This window comes from Dipodomys merriami, unplaced genomic scaffold, assembly GCF_024711535.1.
Source record: "Dipodomys merriami isolate MVZ:Mamm:240054 unplaced genomic scaffold, mDipMer1.0.p SCAF_8, whole genome shotgun sequence".
Taxonomy (NCBI): Eukaryota; Metazoa; Chordata; class Mammalia; order Rodentia; family Heteromyidae; genus Dipodomys; species Dipodomys merriami.
In genome coordinates, this window is record NW_027206401.1 from 30526883 (window position 1) to 30552027 (window position 25145).

Genomic DNA, 25145 nt, shown 5'->3' on the forward strand with positions numbered 1-25145 from the left:
GTGTGTGTGTGTGTGTGTGTGTGTGTGTGTGTGTGTGTGTTGGTGCTTGAATTCAGGGCCTGCGCACTGTCCCTTAGTTTTTTTGTTGGCACTCTACTACTTGAGCCACAGATATACTTATCTCCAATTAACTATCAAAAGGTAGAGTCTAACAGACTTTCCTATCCAAGCTGGCTTTGAACCATGAGCCTCAGATCTCAGCTTTCCGAGTAGCTAGGATTATAAGTATGAGCCACCAGCTCCCAGCTTCATTTGGAAACTTTTGGTCCACAGAAAATAGAGTAATGATTGTATCTTCTGTAAAAGGGAAAGCTGTCTATAGGTTATGTAAGTATGTGTTACCCTATTAAGCTAGCACTTATTCTTTTTTTTTTTGCCAGTCAGGGCTTGAACTCAGGGCCTGGGCACTGTCCCTGAGATTCTTTTGCTCAAGGCTAGCACTCTACCACTTGAGCCACAGCGCCACTTCTGGCCTTTTCTGTTTATGTGGTACTGAGGAATCGAACCTAGGGCTTTATGCATGCTAGGCAAGCATTCTATCACTAAGCCACATTCCCAGCCTGAGCACTTATTATTCTTGAAGAAAAAAAAAAAACAAAGTCCACTGACTTTGTCTAAAATACTTTTTCCAGAAAAACTCTGCCATTTGCTGAGCTTTTGTTTGCCATTTTAATTGAAATGATGAACTGAGAATGCCAGTGCCACTGAGGCTCCATTAGCAATATACACTCTGCCCAGCACCTCAGTAGAAAGCACTACCCCCAGAAGTAAGAAGACACCTCAGCTTCCTTCTCCGGGTAAAGTTTCTCGTTTTCACATCCTGGGCGCAGGAGTGCGGCAAGGCTCTAGGAGGAAGCAGCAGGTTCCCCACAAGGCAAAGCTACCAAGAAACTGGACCAGGACTCAATAAGGACAATGGCGGATACTCAAGTCACACAGGTTCCTTTTGGATTCTGAACAGGAAATATAGAAAGGATGGGCCAGGAGGGAGTAAGAAGAGAGAAGTCCCACAGAAAAGCTCAGGGCAACCTGCCCATAGCTACCTGACAGCAGACCATCTACTCCAAGGCAGCCCTGGCAACCTCTGTGTGTGTAAGCAAAAGAACAGAAGACGCAGGAGCCATGGACCTTAACAGAAAATTGGTCTCAATCTCCCAAATACATAAAAATGATAGTTGGTTCTCCAAGAACAGGGGAGGAAGCTTAAGTATCCCACAGATGGATGGACAAGGACCCTGTGGAATATACATATTGTGGAATATTACTCAGGATGAACAAGACAAAGATGCTGGCATCCACTGAACATGGATGAGCCTTGAAGATAGTTATGTTCATCCAGCCATATTAGGTCTCAACTATCATCCTAGCTAGTGAGGAAACTGAGATCTGAAGAATAGCAGTTTGAGACCAGGTTGTAAAGGAGGGGGAATTCACAAAATCCCATCCCAACCAATAAAAAGGTTGGCACCAAGGCCCACAAATATCATTCCAGCTATGCAAGAAATATAAATAGAAGGATCACTACCCAGGCTGGCCCTAGTATGAGTCATGGGGTAGAGTATCTGCCTAGCAAGCATAAAGCCCTGAGTTCAAACCCAAATACTGAAAAAAATAATATTGTGTATATATGTTCTTAGCAACATTATTCACAGAAGCCCAAACAGAAGTGATCCAAGTGTTCATCCACAGATCAATAGATAAACACAGTGTTGAACACACATACAGGGGAATATTATGCAGGCTGGACAAGGACAGAAGTGCTTGACACCCACTAAACTTTGAGGAGCTTTCTTTGACATTGTACTAACTAAAAAAAGCTGCTAACTAGACAAATGTTGTGGGACTCCACTTGTGACGCCTTTAGAGTGGTCAAATCATAGACTTAGATGTAAACTAGTGAAGGCCAGGGATGTTGGCTGGGTAGAAGGAGAAATAGATAAATAGGTGAGAGAGAGAGAGAGAGAGAGAGAGAGAGAGAGAGAGAGAGAGAGAGAGAGAGAGAGAGAGAGAGAGAGAGAGAGAGAGAGAGAGAGAGAGAGAGTGTTTTTGGTCAGTTGTGAGGCTTGAACTCAAGGCCTGGGCTCTGTGCCTGAGCTTTTTCTGCTCAAGGCTATTGCTCTACCAATTTGAGCCACAACTCCATTTTCTGTTTTCTGGTCGTTAGTTGGAGATAAAAGTCTTGCAGACTTTCCTGCTCAGGCTGACTTTGAACTGTTGATGCTCAGATCTCAGCCTCTTGAGTAGCTAGGATTACAAGCATGAGCCACTAGTGCCTGGCAGCATGAAAAGAATCTTATGTATGGATGGGGTGGTGATGCTTGCACAACAGTGTGAATGTACTTAGTCAATTCTACTTAGTAGAATGTCCTACAATAGTAAAACAGTAAGATTTATCTTGCATATAATTTGTTACCCTAAGTAATTTCTATAAGAAGCTCCTTATAAGCAACAAGTTGTTCAGAATCTAAAACTGGCAGTCTTTCATGCTACTTCTTTTATCTAACAACTTCAAAACTTTTTCCAGGTCGTGCATTAGCTTACTCCTAACCAGATGCTTCAAAGGCAAAATGCAATAAATTTTGAGACCAGATAGCAAACACATCTGAAACTTTAAGACCTAAAGTGAAAAGAAGACAAAAATACAAATAAGAATTGATAATTAAGCAGAAACTAATCTCTAAAAGATCTAAAAGAAATAAAAGCCAAGCAAGCACTGTGACATACACCTATACTCCCAGCTATTCTGAAGGATTGTGGATTGAGGTCAGCCTGGGGAAAAATGCTACCAAGACCCCATCTCAATCAATAAGACTGGTATGGTGGTTCACATTTGTCATCCAAGCTATGCATGAGATATAAACAGGAGGATCAAGGTCCAGGCCAGCCTGGGAATAAACCCAAGACTTTATTTTTAAAATAACTAAAGCAAAAGAGGACTAAGGTGTAGCTCAAGTGGTAACCTATCTAGCAAGCTGAAAAGCCTAAGTTTAGACTTTACTACCTCAAAAGAAGGAAGACGAAGAAGGAATATAGAACAAGACATAAGACACCTGAATAAATGTAGAAGAATAAAGAAAAATACTTTTTGACTGTAAACTTTTGACTTTATAAAATTTTCATGCATTAAATGTGAAACTATGCATAATTTTAAAAATCCAACTCAAGAACCAGGTGAAAGCTGGGCACCAGTGGCTCACGCCTGTAATGCTGACTGCTCAGGAGGCTGAGATCTGAGGATAGAGGTTCAAAGCCAGCCCAGGCAGGAAAATCCATGAGACTCCTATCTCCGATTAACCACCAGAAAGCTAGAAGTGGTTCTATGGCTCAAAGTGGCAGAATGTTAGCTGTGAGCAAAAAATGCTCAGGGACGGTGCCCAGGCTCTGTGTTCAAGCCTCATGACTGCCAAAAAAAGAAAAAAATAAAAAAGAACCAGCCTTTTTGGGGAAGGCCTATAGTCCCAGATATTCAGGAGGCTTAGAGCCAAAATATTACTAGAACCCAGAAATTAAATGCTAGCCTTGGCAACATGGCAAGACCATGACTCAAAAACTATAAGCATGCTGAACTCAAGTTCTACTTAACTCAAATGTCAACTAGCCAAAATACATTCCGAGAAAGGAGTTCAGATCCTCCAGTCACAGCCAAGGTCACCAACCTTAGTTTGCTTCTGTTACATACAAGAGAAGCCAGAACGAGCTGGTAGACACCAGCCTTCCTGAGGTGCATTGTCACAGCAGTGAAAAGACTGTTAAAGCACAGCTAATGTTGATTGGAAGGCTTTATTTTAATAGTATTTTTCCTTTAAGTGTGCTTGCTGAGATGTTGGGTCAATTGACAGCTCTTGTCAGGGGTGGGTTGTCTAAGGCCTTGGGAAGTTTGGTCCAGGACAGAATAGATACTTATGCTTTTCCTATGACTCTTCTCACCACCGGCTGCTTGCTGCCTGTGTTGAAATTTTGTGTGGCTCTAATGATGCCATAAACATCTAATAGCCCTTGAAAGAAAAAATGTCCCCACCCCCGTGACTCTTCCTTAGGGCCCTGGCTATCTTGAATATAGGACTCTCAGGTGGGCAGCCAGGCGGACTGCCTTCATGCCAGCACCAGCTGCTTTCACCATTCTGTGGATGTATTGACAAGGCCACACACCAAGCACACCTCTGACTCCTGAAGGCACTATCTCAGGAAACACATCCTGCCCTGGTCTTTTTGATATTAAAAATCTTGCCAACCCTAGATGATCTTGCATCCCTTTCCAGCAGGTGGGAGGAGTACTTCCCCTGGTGGTCCAACAGAAGGCCTGTAATTGGTGTAAACGCAGCCTTTCATTTACATAAGGAACTTCTGTGTTTGATGCAAACCAAGGCTTGACTATCACTCCTCTGGCTGAGGAAATCGCGTTGTAAATTCATTTCGTAAGCAGATGAGAGATATCCTCCTGACCTTCCTCATTTGAGGTCCCAGTAAAGACTCTCTAGAAGAGTCTTGCCTGCCTTTGCTCCACTGGTAACATGAAGAAAAGGGGCCATGAGTGAAGGGGCAGCACCTGGAAGAAAGAGCTCCCTGAGGCAGCCTTGTAGAGGAACAGCTAGGGCTAGAATGGCCTCAGGCAATTACAGAGGATCCACTGGAGGAACTGACAGGATGAGGGCGGAGAGCACAGTGCCCGCAAGGCAACACAGTGGCTACAGGCCAAAAGGAAGCTTCTACTCAGGAGAGGCAGGGCAACTTGGAAGTAAAGCTTCCAGAAGGTTGGAATTTGCCATGGGAATTCCCCTCCCACCCTGCCTCACACAAACATATTACACACAGGCACACTCAGGCACATGCACGCATGGGAAGGTCTCTATCTGGGCACAGAAGCTGCAACACTTAGCACTGACAGCTTCAGCCCCAGACCTGAGACTTGAGTGCAGTGCTACCACCCTACTGTCAGCACAGTCCCTGTACCTTGTGCCACTCCTCGAGTTCTTAAGTGTTTTATCCAACCCCCAAGAATCCATTCCTGTGGGGTAGCCGTGGCTGCAGAGTCCAGAGCCCACTGGGGCTGTCTGGCGACACCACCTGCAAATACCCACCGAAGACTGAGAATCACTGGAAGAGTCACTCCTCACCTCCTGGTTCATAACTTCTGTCTAGGTAAAGCAGAAAGACCCAGCCAGCACTCTGTCTACTAGCATGATCTCTGAGGTCTACACCTTCCTCAAGGACTATAACAATTGATATTATGCCTAACATTTAACAAAGCTATCGACTCAAAATTCTGACCCCAGATAATCTGCTCATTTTCAGAATAACAGGAAATAAATCAGCCCTGAAACACCTTTGGTTGTTAATATTTGATTCTGCATGTCTCACATTGGCCTCCAATACAGCAGCCATTAGCCAAGGAAGACACTACTTTTAAAAATCACTTTTAAAATGCTCTCAGCTACACTTACCCCAAATGTGGCTAGTAGCACTAATAGGCAATATAGATATAGACCATATTCCTCATTACAGAAACTTCCACTGGACAGAAGGAGAAGCTTCCTAAGGGCAAAACCCCCCTCATCTTCTAAGCAGTGTTTACATGGTTTCTCCCATACAGACTGCCAAAGAAAAGGTACCTAACATACATCCGAGTACATTGACCAACAGTCCATGGGGTAAGTGAAAAAGACTAAAGGCACAGATTTTGTTTATTGTTTGTTTGAGATAGGACTTTATTATGTCGTTCACAGTGGCTTCAAACTTGCAGTCCTCTGGCTGTTTTCCTGAGCATTGTATAACAAGATGTACCACCGTGCCTGGTACAAGGTAACCAGTTAACAGCACTTGAGCCTGTTTGCACATTTTTTTTGTTATGTTGGTTGTGGGGCTTGAACTCTGGGCCTGGGCACTGTCCCTCAGCTCTTCAGCTCAAGGCTAGCACTCTACCACTTGAGCCACAGTGCCACTTCCAGTTTTCTGGTGGTTTATTAGAAGTAAGAGTCTCATGGACTTTCCTGCCTGGACTGCCTTTGAACTCAGATCCTAGGATCTTAGCCTCCTGAGTAGTTAGATACAGCCATGAGCCACCGGCACTCAGCTGTACATGCTTTATATGTGGTGTGTGCCTCTGTGTGTGTGTGTAAAGAGGGAATGCAGAGACTGTAGATGCCTAAGAATATAATCGAGCCAGATGTATAATGGTAAAACAAATAAGTCACAATATATTCTACATTCTACATTCCCTAAAGATGGGCTCCCTTCCCAAAGTGTGGTCTGAAGACCAGCAAACTGGCATTGGCTAGAAGCTTGTGACAAACATAATGCAATGGCCACTTCCATGGTGGTTTGTGGAATCTGGGAGAATTTTTCAGTGTGCATTTCTCAATCTAAGCTATATTCTTAGGACCATGCATTTCTCCCTGGGCTCCACCTTTTGCACTCTAAAAATAGAGGAAAGTAGAATTCTGTTTTACAAGCTTCATAAGATACAATAACTGCCATTGCCTAAGACCCAGCAGCTCAAGGAAAAGCAGTAAATGCAGCAGAGGTAATTTCCAATTGCTACTAATGGAGAAATACAGTGTACAAGCAAGAGGATTTTTCTGTCAGTTCTTCCACTTGTCCTTTTAAAGCCAATAGTGTTTTTTTTCCATTTTTTAATTTTTAATTATTTTTAATTTTTTAATTTTTATTTTTTGGGTCCAGTCGTGGAGCCTGAACTCTGGGCCTGGGTGCTGTCCCTCAGCTCTTCAGCTCAAGGCTAGCACTCTACCACTTGAGCCACAGCGCCACTTCCAGCTTTTTTCTTTTTGCTTATGTGGTGCTGAGGAATCGAAGCCAGGGCCTCATGCATGCAAGGCAAGCGCTCTACCACTGAGCCACCTTCCCAGCCCCATCATTTTTTAATAAGAATAAATATGTGGTAGACATATCAGGTAAATAAAATGGTCAGTGGTTAAGAAAGGTGCTGTGTTTCACTTAAGACAAACCAAAGCAATGTTTAAATAAAATTGAATTTATAGAAACTAGATAAGAGAGAACAAACATAGTCCAATCAGACAGAAATTCAATGTCATTCAGCATAAAACTTGTGAGGAGGTAAATCAAATCTGTCATCAGTTCTAGCCATTTATCAAAGGATGGTTACTCCAGTTTGGGATATTCATTGGAGGTGCCCACTCCCTGACTCCTAGGCCACTAATACCTTCTTAGGGGTCCCTGGTATTTCAAACTCAGGGAGGATCCCCAGGTGCTGGGTACCAGAAGGAAGTATTTCACCTGAACTTGTAGTCTTGTTATACTTGTGGAGTATGTTCATTCAGAGGGTTTTAAATGTGGTGTGTTCCTGTGTGTGTGTAGATGTCTCTGTGTATAAATGTGTATATTATTATTTCCGTATTTATTAACACTCAAAAATAGTAAGGATGGGGGGGGGGCTGGGAAGGTGGCTCAGTGATAGAGTGCTTGCCTTACATGCATGAGACCCTGGCTTTGATTCCTCAGCACCACATAAGCAGAAAAAGCCAGAAGTGGGGCTGAAGAGCTGAGGGACAGAGCCCAGGCCCAGAGTTCAGACCCCATGACTGACAAAGAAAAACATAATAATAATAAGGATGGGACATTGAAACAATAATTCCCAGACTCATTATCTTTACTGAGGTAGGCCAAGGGCCCCAAGAGACCCATCTATAGCTCTATGACTAATGTAATAACTCCGTAATAGCTTCTAAAGTGTAACTAAATCCCATTTGGATATATCTAGGGAGAACAATTACATCTAAAAACTCTTTTCCTTCCAGAATTGAGGCATATAACTCTGGTGTCCTAGGAAGTTAGGAGGCTGAAGTGGAAGTACTGCATAAGAGTTGAGACCCTGTCCCAAAATGAACAAGTGAATAAATAACTTTAACACAAAAATTGTGAATCAAACATTATAATCTCCATAATCGAAAGAGTTACTATTTTGTTAGTTTAAGATATTGAGTGTAGTTATTTTAAATATGTGTATGAATTTCACATGTATAATTTTGTCATGATGTTACATTATCATTGATTGATTGTGGGATATGTCCTGTTTCAGCCATGTTAAAATTAAGGGGAAAGGTATACTCTGCATGAGTGAAATGCATCACCGTTACTGCGTTTTTCAGACAATCATTTGTGAGAATGAATTAAACATTATGCATATTAATTTGGCATGCATTTACTATCAGCACCATCATTTAAAAGACGATGATCATTTTAGTTACATTTCCATTTGAAATGAAGAGGCTGCTGTAACAGACATCTTACACAAACTTTAAAACTTTAGGCTTTCTACATTTTGATTTCTAGGATCACAGATCAGTAAAAATGAGACAAATTACTGTAGAATAAGGTCCTCAGTGTAGCCCTACATGGCAGAGTCACATCTTCAAGACAGGTCTTTTAGGCCCTATTAAGTATTTTTATAGAAAAATTTTAAAAAATGAGCCCTTAGTATTAGCCCTTATGCCTTAGTCTAACTCTGTGTTGAGTTAAAAAAAAAATCTGTCCCTTACTAAGACACTCTTTCATGAAACTGTTCTCCCCAGTTCTCAGGCAGAACAAGGATGCCAAATCATTTACTTAGAAAATCCACTCCACTCCTCTCTAGCACCACCAGTTCTCAACCACAAATGCCTTCATCCAATGCTCTTAATGCTGGATACAATGCAAGAGTACCTAACCAGCCACATGCCAAGGGAGACTCATGACAAGATCCTACGGTTTGTGCACAATGATGGTTCATGTACAACTCTGGACTCTTCTGCCAGGCCTGGCTTTGAACTGTGATCCTGGATCACAATTTTCTGAGTAACTAGGACTGTAGCTACTCTTGGCTGCAGGCCTGAGCCACTGGGCCCTCAGCTTGTTCCTTTATAACCCAAAACTAGACGGCAATGCTTTCTGGTCTTTGTTCTTTCTGTTTCTTTTTCTGTGGTGGTTCAAAGGCAAGGTAGCTAGTTTATACATCACAGGAAATATAATAGCAGTGCATATTGCTGACCCCAAACAGATGTACAGAACTACTGGTAAATCTGGGTATTGCCTTTGAAGAATTCCAATTACTGCAGGAATAGACATTTCTCCCAGAGTACCACCAATCACAAAAAATGCAGCAGATTTGCCACTGACGGTGGTGTACTGTTCAATCCAAGAAACACCACTGGGAAACGTGGTGGCCATGGAGGCCCCATACACTGAGGTTGCTATCCAGAGACAAAGGGGGCTCCTGTCAAAAAGCACCAGACACAAACAGGAGGCCAGGCTGCCAACGTTGCTCAACACAATCATGGTGGCAGGGCGTAAACACGAGGCAAAGAAGATTGCCAGGCCCCTGCAGGCTGCGAATGTTCCCCAGAAGATGGAGTTCAAGCCAGCTGCCTCTCTCTCGTCCATGCCAACATGGGTGGTGGCAAAAGAGAAAAGGTAAGAGCCGTATGTCACCTCAGCCCCCACATAGAAGAAGAAGAACAGAAAAAGCAGACAGAGAAGAGCCTTGTGGTATTGAGCTCTTCGAGATTGCTGAGCAGATGCTGTTGATTTTGTCTGCCTTGAGCTTTTCATGAAGAACAGAGCAAAGATAAAGAGAGAAACTACGAGAATGTAAGTGCCTATGGAAGCATAAGCCCACAGTAAGTTCATGTCATGGGGAGCTGCGAGTAGAGGGTCAGAGGCGGCTCCAGAAGAGGCATTGAGGGCTGCAGGGAGAAAGTCGGGCTCTGTGTGGTTGTCAGCAGACACTGTGGGGCCCAGGGCCAGTTTAGCCAGCAGGGGAGCCAGGAAGGCACCCAGGGCAAAACTGAAGTGTAAGGCCTGCATGTGCGGGGGGCTCTTGTCTCCCCAAAGAGCCAAGATGAGCACGTTCCCACCTAGCAAAGAGACACAGAGAAAGTTTTAAGTTACACATAGCTACATTGATATAAAACATTTCATAATTTCCAGAAAGAGGATGTCTGTAATTACATGACATAAGCACCATACTGTTCTGAGTTATTTAGACACTGGCTCTGAGTAGATTCTATTTCGGGATTGAAGAACTCTGACCTACTCAAACCAAAGAACAGTATGTGTCAAGATAGCATTCCCTGAATGTAGGATGTACCTACTTCTGGTAGGCCCATTAGTAAGGGCTTTTTTTGTTGTTGGTGGGTGGTGGTAGGGCTTGAACTCTGGGCCTGGGCGCTGTCCCTCAGCTCTTCAGTTCAAGGTAAGCACTGTACCACTTAAGCCACAGCACCACTTCTGGTTTTCTGAGTAGTTTATTGGAGATAAGAGTCTCATGGACTTTCTGCCCAGGCTAGCTTTGAACCTCAATCCTCAGATCTCAGCCTCCTGAGTAACTAGGATTACAGGCATGAGCCACCGGCACCCAGCTAAGTAGGGATTTTTAAAATGAAACATTGCTAACATCACTCTGGGAAGTAGTATTTATACACATGTTTTGTATTTTAAATATATGTTTTTCGGCAAAATCTTATCATCAGATAGTGATTGGTAGCCACTTGTTTTGTATTTTTTTCTTTTTTTTTTCTTTTTTGGGGTCTGGTCATATGGTCTGAACTCTGGGCCTGAGTGCTGTCCCTCAGCTCTTCAGCTCAAGGCTAGCAGTCTACCACTTGAGCCACAGCGCCACTTCCGGCTTTTTTCCTGCTTATGTGATACTGAGGAATCAAACCCAGGGCCTCATGCATGCAAGGCAAGTGCTCTACCACTGAGCCACCTTCCCAGCCCTGTCACTTGTTTTGTATTTGTATTAAAGAAAAAACTTCAGAACCTGTAAAGCCCAGATGTGCCTGTGGCAGGAAGTAAGCATCAAATCTTCGGCTGGCTCTTTTGTAAGATAATTTCAAATGAGTACATAATTCTCCCTTTGCCATTTGGCAACTAAACATAACCTAAAATATAACATTAGAGCAAAACCAGGACAAAAAGCTTGAATGGGGGTGAACAAATAACACATATGTTATTTAGCAGGTCTTCAAATATATGTTGGTACCTAGAGACTATCTAATGCCGAGGTCAGGAACTTTTGAGAAAGAAAAGCACCAGGCTGTACAGAGCACAGGCTTCTCTAGGCAAAAAACCAGAGTACACTTGAGTGTATGTGTGTGTGTGCGCGCACGCGCGCGTGTGTGTGTGTGTGTGTGTGTGTGTGTGTGTGTGTGTGTGTGCTAGTTCTGAGGTTTTCACTCAAAGCTCGCTCTCTACCATTAAGTCACAGCTCCACATCTGGCTTTTGGGTGGTTAATTATAGAGCAGACTTTCCTGCTGGAGCTGGCTTCCATAGGGATCCTCAGATCTCAGCCTCCTAAGCTAGGATTAGAGGCATGAGCCACCAGTGCCTGGCCAGTGTGCATTTCTAACCAGATGGCAACCTCTATACTTTTGCAGCCAAATAGTGGTTTCACACTTGTTTAATCTTTCTAATCCATTAACTCTTCTTACTGATGATGCTCAAATCCTTTCTCCCAATGGAACCTCTCTCTCTTTCCTGCACTATAAATACCCTGAGTTTAAAGGTTCTTCCCTGTCCAAATACTATAAAATGAACACAAAGAAAAATCTTCTAAATTCACTTCATAATTAGTTATGGCACCTCAAATGGCAAGTTGAGTCCTTCTGACTGGGTGCCCATGATCAGCTTGGAGAGTTGTGTCATATCAAGAGCATTGTAAATGATGTTGTCATTTCACCAGCTCTGTTTCCCTGCCGTAGTGTCCTGGTCTGGAGGAGACACTGAAGGCTCACTGACCTGTATCCAGAGCACCAAATGAAACCCCGAAGACAGACATCATGACAATCAGCAGTACTGCTTGCTTGCAAAATGGAGTGAGATAAAGACCGACTGTAGTCGCTAGCATGGAAAGCCCTGGGAAGGAGAGGAAGAAAGTCAGCCATGAGATCTGTTCACATGCAAGTTCATGGGTCAATATCCTAAAGATAAGGCCAAATTAAAACTAATTAATCTCAAGAATTTGATTCAAGTGATTTTTATCATTGAAATCTTTTAAAATGTTTATGTCGCCCCAAAACTGTGACAGTACATTCTATCACTATTACAAATTATAACACATTTTAAATTTAAAAAATATTATTATTAAAGGTGGTATACAGAGGCTTACAGTTACATAAGTTAGTTAATGAGTACATGTCTTTTTGGACATTGTCACCCCTTCCCTCACTCTCTCCTAGTTTTTCCCTCTCATCCCCACCCACAAGTTATAGTTTTTTGTCAACATAGTGTCTAGTGAGTATCCCTGCTGCATTTGCTCCTTTGTCTCTTCATTTCTCTGCCCATCTTAACCCTCCCAAAGACAGATAAAAGAAAAGAGAAGAGAAGAAAAACAGCAATAAAGGGGAAAAACTCATCTCCATTTTCTGGAATTCATTTTAATAAATATCATTTAAATGATCAGGTATACACAGGCATTTTACCTTTGTTACATAATTTTTATAGCAAAAGAGGCCTTCCAAATGTTGCATATGTAAATGTTTCATACTTTGGTAAACATCTAAGGAACTCTTAGGTATACCATAAACTGATTAAAAAGCCAAAAGAAGTGGTTTGTATAGCAGTTGTTTTAAAAAAAATTAAATAAGAAATATGGAGAGGCAGTGAAGGATCTCTGTGATGAAAACTTTAAAAACCTGAAGAAGGAAATCAAAACAGAACTTGGAAAGTGGAAAAACCTCCCATGCTCCTGGATTGGAAGGATCAACATCGTGAAAATGGCAATACTGCCAAAGGCTATCTACAAATTCAATGCGATACCTATCAATATTCTTCAAGGAAATAGAATTTCTTCAAGGAAATAGAAGAGGCAATCAAAAAATTCATATGGAACAATAAAAAGACCCCAAATAGCAAAAAAGATCCTTAACAGAAAGAACAATTCTGGAGGAACATCAATACCAAATTTCAAACTCTACTACAAAGCTATAGTAATCAAAACAGCTTGGTACTGGCACAAGAGACCTCAGGACCAATGGAATAGAATTGAAAACCCAGAAATGAACCCACAGACTTATCACCACATAATCTTTGATAAGGGAGCTAAAAAAGTAGAATGGAAGAAAGCCTCTTCAGTAAATGGTGGTGGCAAAATTGGTTAATCACCTGTAGAAACCTAAAGCTAGGTCCTTATATATCACCCTGCACCAGAATCAACTCCAAATGGATCAAAGACCTCAAAGTAAAAGCAGACACCCTGAAAACATTATAGTAAGGAATAAGAGAAACCCTAGGTCTCCTTGGAACAGGATGAAATTTTCTTTCTTTCTTTCTTTTTTTTTTGGGGGGGGGGTCCGGTCATGGGGCCTGAACTTGAAATTTTCTTAATAGAGACCCAGAAACACAACAAATCAAAGAAAAGTTGGACAAATGGGATTGCATGAAGCTGCAGAGCTTCTGCATAGCAAAGGACATGACTAGCAAGATCAATAGTAAGAACACGGATTGGGAGAAGATCTTCACTAGCCATACAACAGACAAAGGTCTCATATCTAAAATATACCTGGAACTCAAAAAATTAACTCCCCCAACAACAAATCCTCAAAGAAACAACTGCCTAATAAATAAGTGGGCTAAAGACTTAAAGAGAAACTTCTCTGAGGAGGAAATAAGAATGGCCAATAGACACACGAAGAAATGCTTAACCTCTCTAGCCATAAAAGAAATGCAAATCAAAATAACATTGGGATACCACCTCACTCCAGTTAGAATGGCTATAATCAAGAACTCTAATAACAACAGATGCTGGAGGGGATGTGGACAGAAGGGAACCTTACTACATTGTTGGTGGGAGTGTAAACTTGTTCAACCACCTTGGAAAGCAGTATGGAGGTTCCTCAAAAGATTCCACATAGAGCTCCCCTATGACCCAGCAATCCCACTTTGGGGCATTTATCCAAATGATCACACAAGACCATACTAAAGCTACCAGTACGACTATGTTTATTGCAGCATTATTTACCATAGCTAAGATATGGAACCAACCCAGATGCCCCTTAGTAGATGAATGGATCAAGATAATATGGTATATATACACAATGGAATTCTATGCCTCCATCAGAAAGAATGTGACATTGCCCCATTTGTTAGGAACAGTGAGACGTACAAGACGTTATGTTGAAAAGCTTTACATGGTATAACCCCTGCTTTCACTGTATTTGATGTTGGTATAATTTGTGGAGGGGAAGGGCAAAAACAAATCGTTTAAATAGGGATACAGGTGGACCCATTGCAACAATGAGATGTACAAGTCGTTACGTCGAAAAACGAACTTTACAACTTTGGCAGATGGTGGTGGGAGGCGGGGAGACTTAAAGGGGGGGTTGATGGGAAGGGATGGGAAGGGGAAACAAAGGAGGAAGCTACAATGCTTGATAAGAAAATTGTAACCCCTCTGTACAGTATTTTCACAATAAAAATTAAAATTAAAATTAAAAAAGAAATATGGAGAGGCATAGGTGAATATTTCTTTCTGGATACAACTCCAAAAGCACAGGAAGGAAAAGTAAAAATGGACTAATGAGATTTTATCAAAGTAGGTAGATTTGAGGGTCACTAGACTGGCATTTCTTTTTTCTTTTTTGTCCATCGTGGGGCTTGAACTCTGGGCCTGGGCACTGTCCCTCAGCTCTTCAGCCAAGGCTAGCACTCTACCACTTGAGCCACAGCACCCACTTCCAGCTTTTTCTGTTTATGTGGTGCTGAGGAATCGAACCCAGGTTCTCATGCAAGGGAGACAAGCACTCTACCACTGAGCCATCTTCCCAGCTAAACTGGCATTTCTATGTGCAAGCTCTTACACCTTTTCCTTCTACTATGGAAAATAGGAGGGTAAGTCCTTGAAAAATGAGGACATCATGTGATCTGTCTGTATACACAAACACACACACATACATACAATCAATCAATCAAATAGTATTCAACTGTATACAATAATGCAGTTCTGTCCCTTGGAGCTATACAGATGGATGCACATACATCATTATGTGAAGTAAGTCAGACACAGACCAGTTTCATGTGTTCACACTCAGGTTTGGACACTAAAATAGTATGGAATAGTGGAATCATTGGTTGCTAGAGATCAGAATAAAAAAGCGGAGATAAGGAGACAGAAACAAGGGAGATAAGGGGTAGAGAAATTCAGTTAGGAGGAATTAGTTCTTGTTTGCTACAGCTCATCAGGTTAATTATTGTTCACAAAACTAATTAGAAAAGAAAAATCTAATAAAAGTTCCCAACACTTGGAAATGATTATTATTTGAGGCTATGGAAATGCTTATTGTCCTGATATGATCGTTATAATTTGTACAATAAATCAAATTATCATATTACATAAAAATGTAGAAATATTATCTCAATAAAAATTTAAATGTGTAAGTTCCCGATTAAAATCAAATTCAAATTCAAAAAGAAATAGAGAGTAGGGAGGGAAATATATGACATATATTTTTGGCCTCGGGATATTGTTTAACATGCTACTTGAGTATCCACCAGGTCATAGGCTTAATACCCAAGATAGCAAAACTTTTTCATATGTACCTTTGAAAGTAAGAGGGATTACTTACTCATTAATTGGCATGAACTATTTCCCTGTCCAAGTCACATTAATCTCAATTTTCTTGAAAGCTGTCACTCTATTCAAACAACAGCATATTATAATCATTGCCAGCATGTCAAAATCCTCTAGACTGTGGCACAGGGATCCAGTTTCATCACTAACAGGAGGATAAATGTGTAGCCTGTGTCAGTGCATCACCATCCCCTGCCCCACACTGTCAACCCAGAGTCCAGAGAGCCTGGCCACATTCCCAGACTCATCTGGCTCCAGACACACCAAGATATCTGCCCTACACCTGATGTGCAGAGCTTTGGGCCAAGTGTGTGACATGGACTGGTCGGAGGTTCAGGACTGCCATCAGCACACCTGAGGGCTAATCAAGGCTCCGGGTGGCCCAGCCCAGATGCCCTGTGGCTGCCAAGGTGAGAGCCACGGAGACCTGGCTTCTGTGGAGGACCCTGAAACACCATTCAGTTCAGTTGTCATTTCAGTTGTCAAGTTTTCGTATTTGGAACCCAGTTGTAAATTCAGTGACAGGCACAAAGAATTAAAAATTACTGCTCACTCACCCAAAAGCAAAAACTGATTCATACAGTCCAAAAGAACTCCTCCAATCATAGAGCCACACAAATATCCAAAAGCACGACCCACAAATATTTCAGAAAGACTGCTGATATTGCGGTTCACGTTAGTGGCCAGATCTTGAAACGTGGGTCCCAGTATAGCAGTGGTTGTTCCCTGAAATTGAAAATCAAAAGTTTTATTTAAAAATGAAATAATGTACATCTAATTTGTATCCACTATAGAAAAGCGGAGAGAGGATACAATGAGAATTACAGGAAGAAAAATACACTGTTATTCTAACAGCCTCAGTGCCATAGACTTCAATTGTTTTCCTTCTTTTCAACTCTTTTTCAAAAATTACTTAAAATAATGGGTTTTTACTGTTCACACTAGCCAAGATATGGAAACAACCCAGATGCCTCACTACAGATGAATGGATCCAAAAATTGTGGTACCTATATACAATGGAATATTGTGCAGCCATTAGAAAGGAAAAAATAATGGCATTCACAGGGAAATGGTTAGAACTAGAAAAAAAATCATTTTGAGTGAGGTAAGCCAAGAGCAAAGAGACAATGGCACTTGATCTCCCTGACAGGTGGGTGTTAAATAAAAAATGCAAGGAGATATGGCAAAGTAAATAGGACTTGAGAAACAAAGAACCTCCACTCATTTTGTTGTGCCATTGCTAAATGACCCCATGTTCTTGACCACACATATGGTATATCTATAGATATATCTATATATCTATAGATATATATGGTATATCTATATCTATATCTATATCTATATATATATATGCACACATCTGAGGGAGGTTAAGAGGAAGACACAGAAACAGAGGGAAACAGGGGGAAACAACAGTGGGACCCAGCAGCAGTACTGGACATTGATAAAAACAAACTAAGCAACTCTAGGGCAGTGATGGGAGGGAGGGAATGAGAGGGAAAGAGGGAACAGCTGACACGAAACAAAAGGAAAGAAATGTACATATCACCTGATGTGGAAGAAATAGTTGTATTGTCAAAGCTCATAGAATTCACAAACTTTATAGACCACAGTAATGACAATTTGCCCCGTGAAGGTTAGAATGTGTTTGTGACTTTAACTAAGCATCACTATCCCACAATACTGTGAAATGTGTGAAATTTATGTAATCACTTCATCACAATAATTTTGTTTAAATCATGGCTTTTGTTGCACTTTTTCTATTTGAATAACATCTTAAAGACTATTCTGTACTAATAGTGAGTTGAGGTTAGGGATATAAGTCAGAGGTGTGAGACTTGCCTAGTAGGCATAAGTCCAGGTTTCAACATGAACATTGCAAAATAGTAACAATAAAATAACAACAGTAATAATAAAGTTTATAATATGTAACATTACAACTATATATATTATATAGTAGTGTGCGTGCATGTATGTGCACGTGTGTGTGTACACATATGTGCGTGTGTATGTGTGTGTCAGTCCTGGAGCTTGACCCCAGGGCCTGTCCACTATCCCTGAACTATTTTGCTCAAGATTCTACCACTTGAGCCACAGCTTCACTTCCAACTTTTTGGGGGTTAATTGGATATAAGAGTGTCATGAACTTTCATTCCTGGGCTGGTTTCAAACTGTGATCCTAAGCTCTCAGCCTCCTGAGTAGCTAGGATCACAAGGTGTTAGCTACTGAGTGGGGTCTAATGTAAGTGGCTTTTTTTTTGTATTTTGAAATATGCTACAAGTACTAACATGAGAATTAACATGTCAGTAATATAAATGATTGGTTTTCCTTTTCAATACTATCAAAATAGCCATCTTGAGTACAAAAGGAGTCTTGCACATACACAATATACAGTTTAAACAATTTTAAGTCTGTATTTTTCTTAAAAATATTCTGAGTCAGTAAGAGCACCATAAGCCAGACTTTATCACAAAATGTTATACATACAGCAGGGTCCTGGTGGCTTATGACTGTAAACCTTGCTGCTCAGAAGGCTGAGATCTGAGGATCACAATTTAAAGCCAGCCCAGGCAGGAAGGTCAGAACAGAGGTTCAAGTGGTAGAAGACTAGCTTTGAGCAAAAAAGCCCAGGGACATCTCTCAGGCCCTGAGTTCAAACCCTTCTCCCCCCCAAAAAAAATATTACATACACATTATCAGAAAGAGGTTAACAATATTGTTTTGCTGAAGTTTAATTTATTAATAAATTATAAATTTAATCCACTGTGATAAAGTAAATTAAAATTGGCATAAACGGCCTCCATATCTATGTAACAACTGGAAGTTAATTTAATATGTCAACAAACAATAAACTGAGTTACTTGTATAATGAATGATGCCTTACAGGCCCTACACGGTCCAGATGCAGATGTCCTCACATCACCTCCTTCCTCTGTTGTTGGGTAGAGTTCCCACAACATTTATTGGCTCTGGGGGCTCCTACTTCACAAGTTGTGTTTTTTCCCTCTCCCCCAAAAGCCTTGGTAAATGCTGTCATTTTCTTGGCACGAGGAGGGCAACGTGAATGAGACTGCAGGTGACCCCATATGAAGAAAACCATATGGCAGCCAGGATCTGTGCCTTTGGAGCTCACACAATAACTAGCTCATGGGCAAGTTGTTTCTTAAAAGTGGAGTCCAGGAACTTGTGTGCCAATCTCTCTGACTGAACTGAGCAGGTTTTTTTTTTTTTTTTTTTTTTTTTTTTTTGCGCTGAGCCCCAAATCTCATACTTTATGTTCCTTCATGTATATAATGGGCTTTGATCATATGCTTTCCCTATGACCCTTACTTCTGACCCTTTTAATCTATATATTAACTAGACTAGAATTTTTTATTGTAAAGGTGACGTACAGAGGGGCTACAGTTACATAAGTCATGTAATTAGTACAGTTTTTTTTTTTTAACACTGTCATCTCTTCCCTCATTTTTTTTTAAGCACGTTTTTTTTGTTGTTGTTGTTGTTGTTGCTTTTTTTTTTGTCAGTCCTGGGGCCTGAACTCTGGGCCTGGGCGCTGTCCTTCAGCTCTTCAGCTCAAAGCTATCGCTCTACCACTTGAGCTACAGCGCCACTGCCATCTTCCCTCATTTTTTTTTATTAGAATGTTTAACCTTAGTGATCCTAATTTCCTGTGGTCACTGGGAAGCAAGCCACTGCAATGTCACATGGACTAATGGGGCTCCTTGAGTGCATGCTGTCTCAAAGGGCAGCTCCTCACAGGGTGATTTTGTCTGAGAGTATTCTGGTTGTTGTAAAGTGAGAAGAGAGAAATTTAGAACAAAGTCTGGATGGCCAAGAACAGTGTGGGAGGATTATAGAAATCAAAACTTTGAAAGGGAACTTAATGTATGACCAAGCTGACTGAGATTAGCAGGGAATTATTTCCAAGCGTTTCTTAAAATTGAACATTAACATCTGAAGTACATTACAAAACTAGAATTGGACCCTCTATTAAGACAGCAAGGTTTCCTTGGAGCATTGGCTGCCTTGTGATAGGACACTGGGAGAGGTTCTGCTTTGCATTTGAGGTACTTGGCTCAGGAAAGAAAGACACTGGGTTTTACCAAGATAATTTCCTGAGCTTCCTTCTATGTTTACTCAGTTTGTAACCCTTACGGAAACTAGGTCTTCTTTATCAAAAATGATAGGCGTACTTGACAATTATGTAATATTCTGGTCTTGCTTCTGAAGTGCTAATATGGCGTTGGTTAAAGAAAGAACTATTTCTTTCTTTCTTTTTCTTTCTTTCTTTCTTTCTTTCTTTCTTTCTTTCTTTCTTTCTTTCTTTCTTTCCTTCCTTCCTTCCTTCCTTCCTTCCTTCCTTCCTTCCTTCTTTCTTTCTCTCTCTCTCTCTCTCTCTCTCTCTCTCTCTCTCTCTCTCTCTCTCTCTCTCTTTCTTTCTTTCTTTCTTTCTTTCTTTCTTTCTTTCTTTCTTTCTTTCTTTCTTTTGCAGTACTATGGTTTGAACTCAGGGTTGCCAGGCCCTGAAGGTCTCCAGTGTTTTTCCTCTGGTTACTTTACAGTTAAGGTCTTACACAGTTTTTCACAAGTTGGTCCTGGGCCTCCATTTTCCTGCCTATGCCTTGGTACTCCATTACATCTGTTTGCTTCTTAATGTATTATTAACATTATTTTTTTTTTGGTCTGGGATAACCTTGAACTACAGTATTCTTAACTCTAATTCCTGAATAGTTGGGATTACAGGCATGAGCTACCATACCCAGAAATGAAAGATTATTATATAAAATGATCTTATTCTAATCAAGTGTTAAACCTTGATATTTTGGTGAGCTTCTCCAAAATAAAATAAAGTAAGTCATTCTCAGAACCTCAAATTAATTCGGAGATTTTCTAGAAGAACCCTTGGAGTACCTCAAAAGGTTATGTCTTTTTATAGAAAGACAAATATTAAACTATTGAGCTTATTTGGTATATTATGTGGAAAGAACTGGCAAATAACAAATAATACTGACGTACTTTGAGTTATACCTATATAAATTATCTATACATGTGCTTTGCAAATTGTATGAAATAAATGGAAATCTATTAGTGATAGTATAACACCATCTATCCTCATGCTAGTAATAATCTTTAGAAGTGACACATAACTGAAATAACAAAATTTTCTTGCCAACTGGATCACTGTTGTAATGACTTCTCATCAGATCTTTAGCCATGAACATTTTACATTCAAGGACTACCTAAGAAACCCTGTCTTTATAATATATTTATATGATATAAGGGCTCATGATATATATGATATATATATATATATATATATAAAATATAAGGGACAGGAGTGACAGTTCAGTTGGTAGATCATGTGCATCTTAGCATGCAGGAGGACCTGGGTTCAATCATCAGCCCTAATAATTAGGACTGGTGACACTGCTATTTCTCTATATGCTACTGAATACACGCAGGCAAACATCTCAGACGAAAAGAGCATTGGGTGTGTGCATGGGAGCACTAACATTTGGTTTGCAGCCATCCTGAATGGGGGAAATAAGAAACCTTGGCTATTCCAAAGTTTTCCAATCTTCATGTTTAGAGGGTCTCCAGGTTTCTATGCCTCGTGCCACCAAACTACAGAAACAGATGCTTCAAGCAGTTTTACTGACAGCCAACTATGGGGTTTAATCACCATCATGTCCTAAACAAAGTCTTTTATGACTCAAATACTCTGTTGTGTGAACTTTGGACCATTTGATTTTGATTTGTTTGGTTCACTGTCAAGGACTATACCTTTTTTCTCTTTATCACTTCCTGATAGTCATCATAATAGTATCCCTGATGTGTTGTATTCCTTCCAAGAATTTTATAAATGGGTCCAGGTTTGGTGGTACATGCCTGTAATCCCAGCATGCAGGAGGCTGAGATAGGAAGATCACAATTTCAAGGACAGCTTGGTCTACATAGTGATTTTAAGGCCATTCTGGACTGCATAGCAAGATCCTATCTCAAAAGAATGCTCATAAATGTTTCTGTGGAGCCATCCTTTGTACTTGAAAACATCAAAAATCATCTAGCTTATTTGTCATTGTATATCATAATACCATATTGAGAGCAAATCATTTAACTATTGTGGTGATATACAATGTAAAGGTATTCAGCATTTCAATCAACCTCAAAATTTGTTGTTGGGCATTAATAAATTGTTAGACCTAAAGAGCCAGGCATTGGTGTTCATGACTATAATCTTAGCTATTCAGGAGGCTGAGATCTGAAGATCAAAGTTTGAACCCATCATGGGTGGGAAAGTAATCTCCAATTGTCCACCAGAAGGGGAGATTTGGCTCAAGTAGTAGAGCCATCATTGATTGAATAGGCTAATGGACAGCACCCAGGCCTTGAGCTCAAGCCCCAGTACTGGCACAGAAGAAAGAAAAAGAAGGGGGAAAGAATGAAAGAAAGGAAAAAAGAAAGAAAGAAAGAAAGAAAGAAAGGAAGGAAGGAAGGAAGGAAGAGAAGGAAGGAAGAAAAGAAAGATAAAAGAAAGATAAAGAGAGAAAGAAAGGAAGAGGAAGAAGAAAAGAAAGGTAGGAAGGAAGGAGGGAGGGAGGCAAAGAAAAAGAGAGAGAAAAGGGTCTAAATCTGCCTCTGTGTATAAGGAACTGTACCCTGTCTTCATATGTGAACAAAAACTAACCTGACAGACTTTATTCTTTGAACAAGACCACGGCTACCCAGAGTGTACAAAGATGGCAGATCTGCTGCAACCTGGAGGTAGTTCTGTGTCACTTTCTCATCCTGTCCATAGACTTGCACTATTTAGGCACTGCTCCCATTCCTGAATCAGTTCTTCCTGCAAAGAAATGGCTAACAATGACTTGTTCAGCCTTTTTTTTCTAGTAAGGGTTAACAGTATGTACTAGATAGCTTACAAAGGAAATTTCTTGGACCCTTTAAGATTAATAAGAAAAAAAAAGGTTTCCAATTCATCTGTATTTCGAGGGTCACTGGTTCTAATTGCACTGCTGCTCCAAAGACACGGTGTCCCGGGCCCAAACAGGAGCGGGGTAGGGCTAAGGACCAGAGTGAACACACAGGTGCCCATCAAGCACCTAGTATATGTCTTCAAAGGGCTTCTGAGAGCCAGCACACAGTGAGTGATGGCTCACCAGGTACTACAGAGACTTTCTTTCTTCCTTCCTTTCATTTTCTTTCTTTCCTTACTTCCTTCCTGCCTTCCTTCCTACCATCTCTTTCTTCCTTCCTTTCTTTCTTTCTTCTTTCCTTCTTTCTTTTGTTTTTTCATCCAACAAGAAGCCATAACTTTATTGATAATAGAAACAGGACAGATTTCAAACCAAGCTGCAGGTACCCTCTTGAAACACAGACACACAGAAAAAGGGTCCTTGTTTTCCCATGGTTACATTGTTAATTCCATTATAACATTTACAATGTCATTACTATTATTCTTCAGGGCTTGGACTGCCTTTGCTCTTGACACATTTCCTTTGTGACATGCCCAGTCCTTAACTTCCACACCTGTTTCATCAACCTCTTCCTCTTCACCCTCCTCATGTACAGTTGGAGTTTGTGTGTTTTCTTGAATGTTTGAGACAGCTTCACCTTTCTCACCTTCTGTACTATCAAATAATTCTAAGAAAGGGCTCTGCTTCGGAGTCTCTGAGATAGATTCTCAATGGTCAGAAATGATTCTACTCCAGAGGACTCACCTTTCTATCGCCTCGGGATTATGATTATCAAATGATAAGGAGAGATTGTCACAAATCTTGAGAGGAGGGTAGCCTAGGGATTGGTAAAAGTTAGCCTTGCACTTTGGCTCCAAGAAAAGCATGTAAGAATCAGAAAAGTTAAGTTAAACATGATTGTGACATATTAAGTCAAGATCACGGGGTGGGGGGGGAAGGGCAAAAAAGAAAGAAAGAAAGAAAGAAAGAAAGAAATGCTCCTGGCTGTACCATTTACCCAGCCGTGTTACCCACAAGCCCTATTTTCTCTCTATTTTCTCCCTATCGTCAGCTAAGTGCTTGGCTGACTTTGGTCAGGCCAGAAGAAAGAGGAAATCCCAGAAAAACTGGTTTTCCGTGCGATGATTTTGGATGAGGAGAGCAGTAGCTAACACCCCAAACTCCGTGTGTCTTCCCGGGGTACCCAGAGGACAGACGGTCAAAGGCCTGCTGCCGCTGGGAAACCTTAGGAAAAATCCATTTCACCCCTGATAGTACATAATTCTAGATCGGAATCCGCCCCCGTGGGCACGAGGAAGGGAAGCCCAGGCAGAGGATCAGAAGCCCCCCAGACCCCACGGCGCGCAGGGGGAGGGGAGTCCGGGCGGGAAGAGCGAGCGCCCCGCGCCCCGGCCCTGCGGGAACCCAGCCTGGGGGGCGCAGCCCCGGCTCTCACCAGCCCCAAGAAGGCCAGACACAGGATCAGCGTGGTGAACCGGCGCCGCGGGCTCCGGGCCACCGCCTCGGGCTTATTCTTCGCAGGCACCTGGGTCTGGAGGAGCCGCTGCCGGGCAGCGGGGGGTCCGGCCCCGGCCCTGACCCCGGCCTCCGGCCCGCGCCACGCCACGTCCAGCTCCAGCTCGGCGGCTGCGGACAACGCTCTCGCTCCTCCCAGCTGCCACTCTGCGGCCGCGACCTCTGCCCCTCCGCTTCCAGAAGCACCACCAGGTGCAGCCTCTCCCCAGGACTGGAGAGAGGTTGGCCTTTGGAACGTGCGGGTGTTGCGAGCTGCAGACACACCCGCGGCATCTTGCACAACTCCTGTGCAAGTCACGTGGCCGAAAAGGTTCGGGTCCCCAACCCAGGACCGAGTCGGCCACGGGTTGCCTGGGAGACGGAGAGTCGCTTCCCGCTGCGGCATCTCTCCTAACGGAGCCCGTAGAGACCCGCGGACATGCGCCTCCTCGTGGTGGCAGCTGTAATTGCAGCCTCGGAACAGCTGCATCCTCTGGGCTGACACCCTCTGCCCCATGGTTCTGGGGTCTCTAGGCCCACCACAAGAGGACCCCGCCAGAGCTCCGCCTGCGCCTCTCAGTGTCACCAGAGGCCTCGTGGGCGCAGCTCCCTCTGCGGACTCTCCACTGTGCTGGGTTGGACCAAGGGTCTCTGCATGCAGCCCATTCTCACTGCAGCCAATTCCAAGATTGGACAGGCAGCACTGAAACAGCTGGGGCCAAGGCACAAGCAGGAGTTAGTGTGCATTTGTGGCGTAGTTCAGCATGTCCTCCTCTCCCTGTGGCTGAGATGGACACGAGTAAAATTCCATATGAAATGGAATACATTCTGTCCACCCCTCCCCCCCCCAAAAAAGTTCTTTTACGCCTCTGAAGCAGCATGCCCGGTACTTGGAACAAGTAAAGGACCACTTGATTTTCTAGATTTAGCCCTCAGAATGAAGCGCTCCTTGCAGATGGATGTCTTAAAATAACAGGTGGAATGCTGTTTGCCAAAATGGACAGCAGTGCAGAAATGAACGCCGTGGGAGAAGACAAGATGAAATAGTTTGGGAAAGAGCAGAGCTGTATTATGTGCCAGTGGCCACTTCCAACC

General features: G+C 42.0%; 1 protein-coding gene across 2 annotated transcripts; it reads right to left on the bottom strand.

Moving 5' to 3' along the window:
• Positions 1–8160: 8160 nt before the first annotated feature.
• LOC138819039 (sodium-dependent glucose transporter 1C-like) lies at positions 8161–24271 on the bottom strand. 2 transcript variants are annotated; one of them, XM_070010175.1, is made up of 4 exons: positions 24082–24271; positions 16136–16304; positions 11750–11866; positions 8161–9866 (listed from the first exon to the last, which is right to left on the bottom strand). In XM_070010175.1, the coding sequence occupies exons 2-4, from the start codon at positions 16182–16184 to the stop codon at positions 8872–8874; spliced, it is 1161 nt and encodes a 386-aa protein (XP_069866276.1). In that variant the 5' UTR covers positions 16185–16304; positions 24082–24271; the 3' UTR covers positions 8161–8871. The 2 variants fall into 2 exon arrangements, with proteins under 2 accessions (XP_069866276.1, XP_069866275.1); XM_070010174.1 differs by having other exon boundaries at positions 23992–24271.
• Positions 24272–25145: the final 874 nt, after the last annotated feature.